At 52.6% G+C, this 12,578-nt stretch overlaps 1 protein-coding gene across 1 annotated transcript in view; it reads left to right on the top strand.

The window, feature by feature from the left end:
* Window positions 1-12,578, top strand: part of naaladl1 (N-acetylated alpha-linked acidic dipeptidase like 1) — a 244,534-nt gene that overhangs the window by 18,702 nt on the left and 213,254 nt on the right. Inside the window, 1 exon segment of the mRNA XM_072489482.1 lies at window positions 8,011-8,132. Within this exon segment, the coding sequence (XP_072345583.1) occupies window positions 8,011-8,132 (122 nt within the window).

Here is a 12,578-nt window from a genome sequence, read left to right as displayed (position 1 = left end):
CAAACACTCCAAGGACAGGTACAGCACGGGGTTAGATACAGAGTAATGCTCCCTCTATACTGTCCCCATCAAACACTCCCAGGACAGGTACAGCACGGGGTTAGATACAGAGTAAAGCTCCCTCTACACTGTCCCAATCAAACATTCCCAGGACAGGTACAGCACGGGATTAGATACAGAGAAATGCTCCCTCTACACTGTCCCCATCAAACACTCCCAGGACAGGTACAGCACGTGGTTAGATACAGAGTAAAGCTCCCTCTACACTGTCCCCCATCAAACACTCCCCGGACAGGTACAGCGCGGGGTTAGATACAGCGTAAAGCTCCCTCTACACTGTCCCCATCAAACACTCCCAGGACAGGCACAGCACGGGGTTAGATACAGAGTGAAGCTCCCTCTACACTGTCCCCATCAAACACTCCCAGGACAGATACAGCACGGGGTTAGATACAGAGTAAAGCTCCCTCTACACTGTCCCAATCAAACACTCCCAGGACAGGTACAGCATGGGGATAGATACAGAGTAAAGCTCCCCCTACACTGTCCCCATCAAACACTCCCAGGACAGATACAGCACGGGGTTAGATACAGAGTAAAGCACCCTCTACACTGTCCCCCATCCAACACTCCCAGGACAGGTACAGCACGGGGTTAGCTACAGAGTAAAGCTCCCTCTACACTGTCCCCCATCCAACACTCCCAGGACAGGTACAGCACGGGGTTAGATACAGAGTAAAGCTCCCTCTACAGGGTCCCCATCAAACACTCCCAGGACAGGTACAGCACGGGGTTAGCTACAGAGTAAAGCTCCCTCTACACTGTCCCCCATCCAACACTCCCAGGACAGGTACAGCGCGGGGTTAGATACAGCGTAAAGCTCCCTCTACACTGTCCCCATCAAACACTCCCAGGACAGGTACAGCACGGGGTTAGCTACAGAGTAAAGCTCCATCTACACTGGCCCCATCAAACACTCCCAGGACAGGTACAGCACGAGGTTAGATACAGAGTAAAGCTCCCTCTACACTGTCCCCATCAAACACTCCCAGGACAGATACAGCACGGGGTTAGATACAGAGTAAAGCTCCCTCTACACTGTCCCAATCAAACACTCCCAGGACAGGTACAGCATGGGGATAGATACAGAGTAAAGCTCCCCCTACACTGTCCCCATCAAACACTCCCAGGACAGATACAGCACGGGGTTAGATACAGAGTAAAGCACCCTCTACACTGTCCCCCATCCAACACTCCCAGGACAGGTACAGCACGGGGTTAGCTACAGAGTAAAGCTCCCTCTACACTGTCCCCCATCCAACACTCCCAGGACAGGTACAGCACGGGGTTAGATACAGAGTAAAGCTCCCTCAACACTGGCCCCATCAAACACTCCCAGGACAGGAACCGCACGGGGTTAGATACAGAGTAAAGCTCCCTCTACCCTGTCCCTATCAAACACTCCCAGGACAGATACAGCACGGGGTTAGATACAGAGTAAAGCTCCATCTACACTGGCCCCATCAAACACTCCCAGGACAGGTACAGCACGAGGTTAGATACAGAGTAAAGCTCCCTCTACACTGTCCCCATCAAACACTCCCAGGACAGTTACAGCACGGGGTTAGATACAGAGTAAATCTCCCTCTACACTGTCCCCATCAAACACTCCCAGGACACTTACAGCACGGGGTTAGATACAGAGTAATGCTCCCTCTACACTGTCCCCATCAAACACTCCCAGGACAGGTACAGCACGGGGTTAGATACAGAGTAAATCTCCCTCTACACTGTCCCCATCAAACACTCCCAGGACAGGTACAGCACGGGGTTAGATACAGAGTAATGCTCCCTCTACACTGTCCCCATCAAACACTCCCAGGACAGGTACAGCACGAGGTTAGATACAGAGTAAAGCTCCCTTACACTGTCCCCATCAAACACTCCCAGGACAGGTACAGCACGGGGTTATCGAGCTTGGGGATGTCTGTGCACGGGCGGTGCGGGGGTGCAAGGACCTCCTCATAGATGAGTTGGGGCTTTGTGGGGGGTTCAAGGGTCGCGACCTGGGATCGAGAGATCTGATACCATTTTAAAATGGCGTCCTGATCAGTCCCAGCTCTGAGGAATATCAACAAGCGGAACTCTTCAGTTCGGGAAACGGGACTAAGTGCGGCCTCGGTTATGCGTTCCCTGCTGGGCCCCCATATCGAACCGGAGTCGTGTCAGATAGCATTGTGTTTCTCGGCACTGCGAGCTGGTGTTTCGCAATCTATATACAGATTAAAGTCACCCGTAATCACAGATGTTCCTTTATCATGTACGTCTCTGCTTTCCTGTCCAGTTTGGAGTCCGCGCATGCGCATGGCGGCGGCCACGCCGAGAGCCGTAGCGGACTCAGACCGCGGAGGCAGTAAACAACCCGATCGGCCGTGCGCACAAAGATTCGACCGCGCCGATCTGTCCCCTGGCTGCCTATGAGGATGCACCCCCCCCAGTGTCCGCAGCCGCCACGCGAACATCCCGACCGCCGATCGCTGGTCAGAACCATGCCATTGGGAACTCGGCCGGTCGGGAGCGGAGGATCGCTGGGCGGGCCTTGGCAATAGGCCCCCAGCTGGGCGGAGTACTCTGCGATCACGCCGATTCCCGGGTCGCGGAGATTCGCCGGACCGGCGCCAGGCCCGATTTCGGTGTCAAATTTGATTCTCTGCCCCCGCGCTGAACGCGATTTCGGCGTGAATCCAGCCCATTATCTTACAATATTGTAGCAGTAGCTTCTTTAATCAACAGTACAACTCCACCACCTTTCCCTTTCTGTTTCTCCTTCCTAAAAAGTGAATAGTCCTCAATGTTTCGTTCCCATCCTTGGTCACCTTGGAGCCATGTCTCCGTCATCCCAAATATATCACACCCATTCACATCTATCTGTGCAACTGATTAATTGTTTAAAAAAAAAAAGTAGTGTACCCAATTACTTTTTTCCAATTAAGGGGCAATTTAGCGTGGCCAATCCACCTACCCTGCACATCTTTGGGTTGTGGGGGCGAAACCCACGCAGACACGGGGGAGAATGTGCAAACTCCACACGGACAGTGACCCAGAGCCGGGATCGAACCTGGGACCTCGTCGCCGTTAGGCAGCAGTGCTAACCCACTTCGCCACCGTGCCGCCCCTGATTCAATAATTTTATCTCGAATGCTCCACGCGTTCAGGTGCAAAGACTTAAGGCTAGTCCTTTTAATGTACCCTGTCCCTTCCCTATTGTTTTTTACAATGTCCTTATCTGATACAGGCCCTTGATTTCTCTGTCTATCTCTTTTCTTAATCTCCTTTCTGTCTTTTTTTCTTGTTCTTGATTCCCCCCTCCTGCTCTGAATCTTTACATAGGCTTCCATTCCCCTGCCATATAAGTTTAAACCCTCCCCAACCATTCCAGCACGTACCTCCATCCTCCCCCTAGAACATCAGTCCCAGTCCTGCCCAGGTGTGACCCGTCCAGTTTGTACAGGTATCACCTCCCCAATGCCCCAGAAATCTGAAACCCTCCCCGTCACACCATCTCTTCAGCCACGCATTCATCCGATCTATCCTGCTATTTCTACCCTGACCAGCACTGGTAGTAATTCTTTTTTTTAAAGAATATTTTATTGAAAATTTTTGGTCAACCATCACAGTACATTGTGTATCCTTTACACAATAATATAACAGTATAAATAACAATGACCTGTTTTATAAACAAAGAATAAATAATATATAACAAAAACTAAAACTAAAACTAAATGGCAACTGCCTTGTCTCAGATAAACACTCTCCAAAAATATGGTTTAACAATCCAATATACAATTATTTATAGCAACGACCTATACATATTATACATATATATTAACAACCCTGAGAGTCCTTCTGGTTCCTCCCCCCCCTCCTCCCCCCTGGGCTGCTGCTGCCTTCTTCTTTTCCATTCCCTCTATCTTTCAGTGAGGTATTCGACGAACGGTTGCCACCGCCTGGTGAACCCTTGAGCCGATCCCCTTAGGACGAACTTAATCCGTTCCAGCTTTATAAACCCTGCCATGTCATTTATCCAGGTCTCCACCCCCGGGGGCTTGGCTTCCTTCCACATCAACAGTATCCTGCGCCGGGCTACTAGGGACGCAAAGGCCAAAACATCGGCCTCTCTCGCCTCCTGCACTCCCGGCTCTTGTGCAACCCCAAATATAGCCAACCCCCAGCTTGGTTCGACCTGGACCCCCACTACTTTCGAAAGCACCTTTGTCACCCCCACCCAGAACCCCTGTAGTGCCGGACATGACCAGAACATGTGGGTGTGATTCGCTGGGCTTCTCGAGCATCTCGCACACCTATCCTCTACCCCAAAAAATTTACTGAGCCGTGCTCCAGTCATATGCGCCCTGTTTAACACCTTAAATTGAATCAGGCTTAGCCTGGCACACGAGGACGATGAGTTTACCCTACTTAGGGCATCCGCCCACAGCCCCTCCTCAATCTCCTCCCCCAGCTCTTCTTCCCATTTCCCTTTCAGCTCATCTACCATAATCTCCCCCTCGTCCCTCATTTCCCTATATATATCTGACACCTTACCGTCCCCCACCCATGTCTTTGAGATTACTCTGTCCTGCACCTCATGCGTCGGGAGCTGCGGGAATTCCCTCACCTGCTGCCTCGCAAAAGCCCTCAGTTGCATATACCGGAATGGGGCAACCCATATTTCTCGATCAGCGCTCCCAGACTTGCGAACTTCCCATCCACAAACAGATCTTTCAGTTGCGTTACTCCTGCTCTTTGCCATATTCCAAATCCCCCATCCATTCTCCCCGGGGCAAACCTATGGTTGTTTCTTATCGGGGACCGCACCGAGGCTCCAGTCTTTCCCCTATGCCGTCTCCACTGTCCCCAAATTTTCAAAGTCGCCACCACCACCGGGCTTGTGGTGTATTTCTTCGGTGAGAACGGCAATGGGGCCGTCACCATAGCTTGTAGGCTAGTCCCCCTACAGGACGCCCTCTCCAATCTCTTCCACGCCGCTCCCTCCTCTTCCCCCATCCACTTACTCACCATTGAGATATTGGCGGCCCAGTAGTACTCACTTAGGCTCGGTAGTGCCAGCCACCCCCTAGCCCTACTACGCTGTAAGAATCCCTTCCTCACTCTCGGGGTCTTCCCGGCCCACACAAAACTCATGATACTCTTTTTGATCCTTTTGAAAAAAGCCTTCGTGATCACCACCGGGAGGCACTGAAACACAAAGAGGAATCTCGGGAGGACCACCATCTTAACCGCCTGCACCCTCCCTGCCAGTGACAGGGATACCATATCCCATCTCTTGAAATCCTCCTCCATCTGTTCCACCAATCGCGTTAAATTTAACCTATGCAATGTACCCCAATTCTTGGCTATCTGGATCCCCAAGTAACGAAAGTCCCTTGTTACCTTCCTCAGCGGAAAGTCCTCTATTTCTCTGCTCTGCTCCCCTGGATGCACCACAAACAACTCACTTTTCCCCATGTTCAGTTTATATCCTGAGAATTCTCCAAACTCCCGAAGTGTCTGCATTATCTCTGGCATCCCCTCCGCCGGGTCCGCTACATATAACAACAAATCATCCGCATACAGAGATACCCGGTGTTCTTCTCCTCCTCTAAGTACTCCCCTCCACTTCTTGGCACCCCTCAATGCTATTGCCAGGGGCTTAATCGCCAGTGCAAACAGTAATGGGGACAGAGGGCATCCCTGCCTTGTCCCTCTATGGAGCCGGAAGTATGCAGATCCCCGTCCATTCGTGACCACACTCGCCATTGGGGCCCTATACAACAGCTGCACCCATCCAACATACTCATCTCCAAAACCAAATCTCCTCAGCACCTCCCACAAATAACCCCACTCCACTCTATCAAATGCTTTCTCGGCATCCATCGCCACTACTATCTCCGCTTACCCCTCTGGTGGGGGCATCATCATTACCCCTAGCAGCCTCCGTATATTCGTATTCAGCTGTCTCCCATTCACAAACCCAGTTTGGTCCTCATGGACCACCCTCGGGACACAATCCTCTATCCTCATTGCCATTACCTTGGCCAGAATCTTAGCGTCTACATTTTGGAGGGAAATAGGTCTATAGGACCCGCATTGCAGCGGGTCCTTTTCCTTCTTTAGGAGAAGCGATATCGTTGCCTCAGACATAGTCGGGGGCAGCTGTCCCCTTTCCTTTGCCTCATTAAAGGTCCTCATCAGTAGCGGGGCGAGCAAGTCCACATATTTCCTGTAAAATTCAACTGGGAATCCATCTGGTCCCGGAGCCTTCCCCGCCTGCATGCTCCTAATTCCTTTCACTACTTCCTCTATTTCAATCTGTGTTCCCAGTCCCACCCTTTCCTGCTCCTCCACCTTGGGAAATTCCAGCCGGTCCAGAAAGCCCATCATTCTCTCCCTCCCATCCGGGGGTTGAGCTTCGTATAATTTTTTATAAAATGCCTTGAACACTCCATTCACTCTCTCTGCTCCCCGCTCCATCTCTCCTTCCTCATCCCTCACTCCCCCTATTTCCCTCGCTGCTCCCCTTTTCCTCAATTGGTGGGCCAGCAACCTGCTCGCCTTCCCCCCATATTCGTACTGTACACCCTGTGCCTTCCTCCACTGTGCCTCTGCAGTACCCGTTGTCAGCAAGTCAAATTCTACGTGTAGCCTTTGCCTTTCCCTGTACAGTCCCTCCTCCGGTGCCTCCGCATATTGCCTGTCCACCCTCAGAAGTTCTTGCAGCAACCGCTCCCGTTCCCTACTCTCCTGCTTTCCTTTATGTGCCCTTATTGATATCAGCTCCCCTCTAACCACTGCCTTCAGCGCCTCCCAGATCACTCCCAGCTGGACCTCCCCATTGTCATTGAGTTCCAAGTACTTTTCAATGCACCCCCTCACCCTTAGACACACCCCCTCATCTGCCATTAGTCCCATGTCCATTCTCCAGGGTGGGCGCCCTTCTGTTTCCTCCCCTATCTCTAAGTCCACCCAATGTGGAGCGTGATCCGAAATGGCTATAGCCGTATACTCCATTCCCCTCACCTTCGGGATCAACGCCCTTCCCAAAACAAAAAAGTCTATTCGCGAATAGACTTTATGGACATAGGAGAAAAACGAAAACTCCTTACTCCTAGGTCTGCTAAATCTCCAGGGGTCTACACCTCCCATCTGCTCCATAAAATCTTTAAGCACCTTGGCTGCTGCCGGCCTCCTTCCAGTCCTGGACTTCGACCTATCCAGCCCTGGTTCCAACACCGTATTAAAATCTCCCCCCATTATCAGCTTTCCCATCTCTAGGTCCGGAATGCGTCCTAGCATCCGCCTCATAAAATTGGCATCATCCCAGTTCGGGGCATATACGTTTACCAAAACCACCGTCTCCCCCTGTAGTTTGCCACTGGTAGTAATTCTGAGACCATTATCCTTGAGTGTCCAACTTCTCAACTTTCTTCTTAACTCCTGATATTCTGCTTTTCCGACCTGATTCCTCTTTGTGTTTTATCTATTACAGACCCGTATCATTCAATTCCCTTCAAACCCTGTCCAACCTGCCCCATCGCAATCTCTTATCATTCAATTCCCTTCAAACCCAGTCTAATCTGCTCCATCACACTCTCTGCTGCCCTTGACCTTGTAGGTGGTAGAGGCCGTGGGTTTGGAAGGTGCTGTCGATGGCGAGTTGCTGCATCTTGCAGACGGTACACACAGCAGCCACTGCGTGTCGGGTGGTGGAGGGAGTGAATGTCGAAGGTGGTGGATGGGGTTGCCAACCAGGCGGGCTTTGAGAAGGACTTTATTGCCCGTGTTCAGGCGGCCCGGGAACAGGAGACTTTTAAGAGAGTCAGAGAAAGCTGACGGCGCAGAAAGAGGCCACTCTTGCCATCATGTCTGTGCTGTCCGCAAAACGAGCCACCCATTCCCATCCCGCTTTTGAGCTTCTGGACCGTAGCCATGTCAGTCCCTTTCTCTCCACAGTGGCACCAAATGGCACCGAGCTCTTCCAGTCGCGAATTAAGGAGCTGAATTACACCAAGGATCAGCTGGACCCGGATGTAGTCCAGCCCTTTGCGGCCTTCTCACCTGCTGGAGTGGTCCAGGTACGTCGATCAGAAATGGGTTACCAAGAGAAGGGTAATGTTGCCAAGGATTCTCATTTTTGCCCTCATCCGGACAAATACAGGAATGCCAAATTTCCAAACGACTTGCGCTCCTGATGAGTGCGAGATGAAAAGCTTCAGCAGTGTGTCCCTCTTCCCCAAAGCGAGTTAAAATCTCACCCTGTCCACTGACGTAGCTTTATTTTGAAGTACAGTCAACTTTGAAATGTCAGTGGTGAGCACTGCTGCCTCACGGCGCCGAGGTCCCAGGTTCAATCCCGGCTCTGGGTCACGGTCCGTATGGAGTTTGCACATTCTCTCCATGTTGGCGTTGGTTTCAGCCCCACAACCCAAAAGATGTGAAGGATAGGTGGGTTGGCCACGCTAAATTGTCCCTTAATTGGAAAAATGAATTAAAAAATAAAAAATAAAACCTTTGAAATGTAGGAAACACAGCAGCCAATCTGGGCACATCAAAATTCCACAAAGAATAATTAAGATCCTGGGATCATCCAATTTCACAATGTCACTGAGGAATAACATTTGGTTTCAGGATACCAGAGAATACTGTGTTGCTCTTTTTAGCCTTAGTCTATTGGCTCTGATTACGTCACCTTTGCTCACGAGTCGCCAGGTATCTTTATGATACCGCCACGTGGTTCAAGTTCAGGTTATGATTAATAACACAGCACACCGCTTAGTAAGGATTAAAACAACGGTCATTTATTATATACAACAAGCAATGTTAATACCCTAATACTACTTTCTATATAATAAACCTATCACTACTGGCCAATACTTAATTTAGGAAGAGCCCACCAGGTCAGGGAAACGAATGGCTTGTCCAATCAGATCTGGCCCGCGGGATTCAAAAGTCTGCTACAGGTCGGTGGCTAGGTGTCTCTACCGGATAGCGATCGCTGGATTCAAACTTACTGTTGCCGGTTGCTGTTCTTGCGAAGGTCTCGAGCAGGCGAAGAGGAGAGAGCGAGATCTGAACTTGGCTCCTCACTTTTATAGGGCCCAGGGGCTTCCCGCCTCCCGGGGCGGCCCTTGACCCTGAGTCCCAAGTGATTGGATCTGTCCCCAATCTCTGGGGTCGATGTGTCCAATGGTGAGGCGATGCCTCGATCGGGGGGTGGTTGCTCACCTGTCTTTGTTTCGGCCACTGCAGGCGCCGACAGGTCTGGCCCGGTATTCAATTGCTAATATGTTGCAATTGTTCCCGGGAATAGCCGATTTAACTGCAGATGTCTGGATAGATGGGCAGCAAACAGTCCTGAATGTAACTGCAAATACCTGGGTTGATGGGCTGTTGATAGCCCTGAGTATCGATCTGGGCTAACCTCCCCAGAGCCGAATATGCAAAACTGTCTGCAGCTGCCTGCTTGTGTCTCGTTAGCTGCTTTTCCCAGCAGTCTTTCGGGTTAGCCATTTCAAACTGGGTTTTGGCCAGATTAATCGGAACGCAGCCATTTTACGTGGCTACAACTGACCCTCTGACAGTGCAGCAGTCCCTCAGTACTGACCCTCTGACAGTGCAGCGCTCCCTCAGTACTGACCCTCTGACAGTGCAGCACTCCCTCAGTACTGACCCTCTGACAGTGCGGCACTCCCTCAGTACTGACCCTCTGACAGTGCAGCACACCCCCAGTACTGACCCTCTGACAGTGCAGCGCTCCCTCAGTACTGACCCTCTGACAGTGCAGCACTCCCTCGGTACTGACCCTCTGACAGTGCAGCACTCCCTCAGCAGTGACCCTCTGACAGTGCGGCACTCCCTCAGTACTGACCCTCTGACAGTGCAGTGCTCCCTCAGTACTGACCCTCTGACAGTGCAGCACTCCCTCAGTACTGACCCTCTGACAGAGCAGCACTCCCTCGGTACTGACCTTCTGACAGCGCAGCACTCGCTCAGTACTGACACCCTGACAGTGCAGCACTCCCTCAGTACTGACCCTCTGACAGTGCAGCGCTCCCTCAGTCCTGACCCTCTGACAGTGCAGCACTCCCTCAGTACTGACCCTCTGACAGTGCAGCACTCCCTCAGTACTGACCCTCCGACAGTGCAGCACTCCCTCAGTACTGACCCTCTGAGAGTGCAGTACTCCCTCAATACTGACCGTCTGACAGTGCAGCACTCGCTCAGTACTGACCCTCTGACAGTGCAGCACTCCCTCAGTACTGACCCTCTGACAGTGCAGCACTCCCTCTGTACTGACCCTCTGACAGTGCGGCGATCCCTCAGTACTGACCCTATGACAGTGCAGCACTCCCTCAGTACTGACCCTCTGACAGTGCAGCACTCCCTCAATACTGACCCTTTGACATTGCGGCGCTCCCTCAGTACTGACCCTCTGACAGTGCGGCACTCCCTCAGTACTGACCCTCTGACAGTGCTGCACTCCCTCAATACTGACCCTCTGACTGTGCAGCGCTCCCTCAGTACTGACCCTCTGACAGGGCAGCACTCCCTCAGTACTGACCCTCTGACAGTGCAGCACTCCCTCGGTACTGACCCTCTGACAGTGCAGCACTCCCTCAGCAGTGACCCTCTGACAGTGCGGCACTCCCTCAGTACTGACCCTCTGACAGTGCAGCACTCCCTCAGTACTGACCCTCTGACAGAGCAGCACTCCATCGGTACTGACCTTCTGACAGTGCAGCGCTCCCTCAGTACTGACCCTCTGACAGTGCGGCACTCCCTCAGTCCTGATCCTCTGACAGTACAGCACTCCCTCAGTACTGACCCTCTGACAGTGCGGCTCTCCCTCAGTACTGACCCTCTGACAGTGCGGCACTCCCTCAGTACTGATCCTCTGACAGTACAGCCTTCCCTCAGTACTGACCCTCTGACAGTGCGGCTCTCCCTCAGTACTGACCCTCTGACAGTGCAGCACTCCCTCAGTACTGACCCTCTGACAGTGCGGCTCTCCCTCAGTACTGACCCTCTGACAGTGCAGCACTCCCTCAGTACTGACCCTCTGACAGTGCAGTGCTCCCCCAGTACTGACCCTCTGACAGTGCAGCACTCCCTCAGTACTGACCCTCTGACAGAGCAGCACTCCCTCAGTACTGACCCTCTGACACTGCGGCACTCCCTCAGTACTGACCCTCTGACAGTGCAGCACTCCCTCAGTACTGACCCTCTGACAGAGCAGCACTCCCTCAGTACTGACCCTCTGACACTGCGGCACTCCCTCAGTACTGACCCTCTGACAGTGCAGCACTCCCTCAGTACTGACCCTCTGACAGTGCGGCTCTCCCTCAGTACTGACCCTCTGACAGTGCAGCACTCCCTCAGTACTGACCCTCTGACAGAGCAGCACTCCCTCAGTACTGACCCTTTGACACTGCGGCACTCCCTCAGTACTGACCCTCTGACTGTGCAGCACTGCCTCAGTACTGATCCTCTGACAGAGCAGCACTCCCTCAGTACTGACCCTCTGACACTGCGGCACTCCCTCAGTACTGACCCTCTGACAGTGCAGCACTCCCTCAGTACTGACCCTCTGACAGTGCAGCAGTCCCTCAGTACTGACCCTCTGACAGTGCAGCACTCCCTCAGTCCTGACCCTCTGACAGTGCAGCACTCCCTCAGTACTGACCCTCTGACAGTGCGGTACTCGCTCAGTACTGACCCTCTGACAGTGCAGCACTCCCTCAGTACTGACCCTCTGACAGTGCGGCACTCCCTCAGTACTGATCCTCTGACAGTACAGCACTCCCTCGGTACTGACCCTCTGACAGAGCAGCACTCCCTCGGTACTGACCTTCTGACAGTGAAAAACTGTTCCCAGTGGTTGAAGGATCAAGAAGGAGAGGGACAGAGATTTAAGGTGATTCTCAGACGAAGCTATGGAAACTCAAGGACCAACATTCTCACACTGCAAATTTTACAAAAATTAGTTTCTGATATTTCGGCGTCGCTGGCCATGCCCAGCGTTTATTGCTCCATCCCTAATTGCCCCTCAAGAAGCTGGTAGGTGAGCCGCCATCTTGAACCCCCTGCAGTTCCGTGTGTTGTAGGTACACCCACTGTGCTGTTAGGGAGGGAGTTCCCAGGATTTTGACCCCAGCGACAGTGAGGGAATGGCCGATATTTTTCCGAGTTGGGCTGGCGAGCGGCTCGGAGGGGGGGTGGGACTTGCAGGCGGGGGTGTTCCCCATGTGTCTGCCGCCCTCGTCCTTCTAGACGGTGGAGGTGGCGGGTTTGGAAGGTGCTGTCGAAGGAGCGAGTGGCTGCGGCGCGTCTTGCAGACGGTGCACACGGCTGCCGCCGTGCGTCGGGGGTGGAGGGGGTGAATGTTTGTGGATGGGGTGCCGATAAAGCGGGGCTGCTTTGTCCTGGATCTTGAAGGAGCTGCTCGGTAGTTTGGTGGTGGCAGGTTCAATCGAGGATTCCAGCGGGACTTTGATTGTTATCTGAAAAGGAAGAATGTGCAG

This window comes from Scyliorhinus torazame, chromosome 24, assembly GCF_047496885.1.
Source record: "Scyliorhinus torazame isolate Kashiwa2021f chromosome 24, sScyTor2.1, whole genome shotgun sequence".
Taxonomy (NCBI): Eukaryota; Metazoa; Chordata; class Chondrichthyes; order Carcharhiniformes; family Scyliorhinidae; genus Scyliorhinus; species Scyliorhinus torazame.
This window is presented reverse-complemented; position numbering and strand designations above follow the sequence as displayed.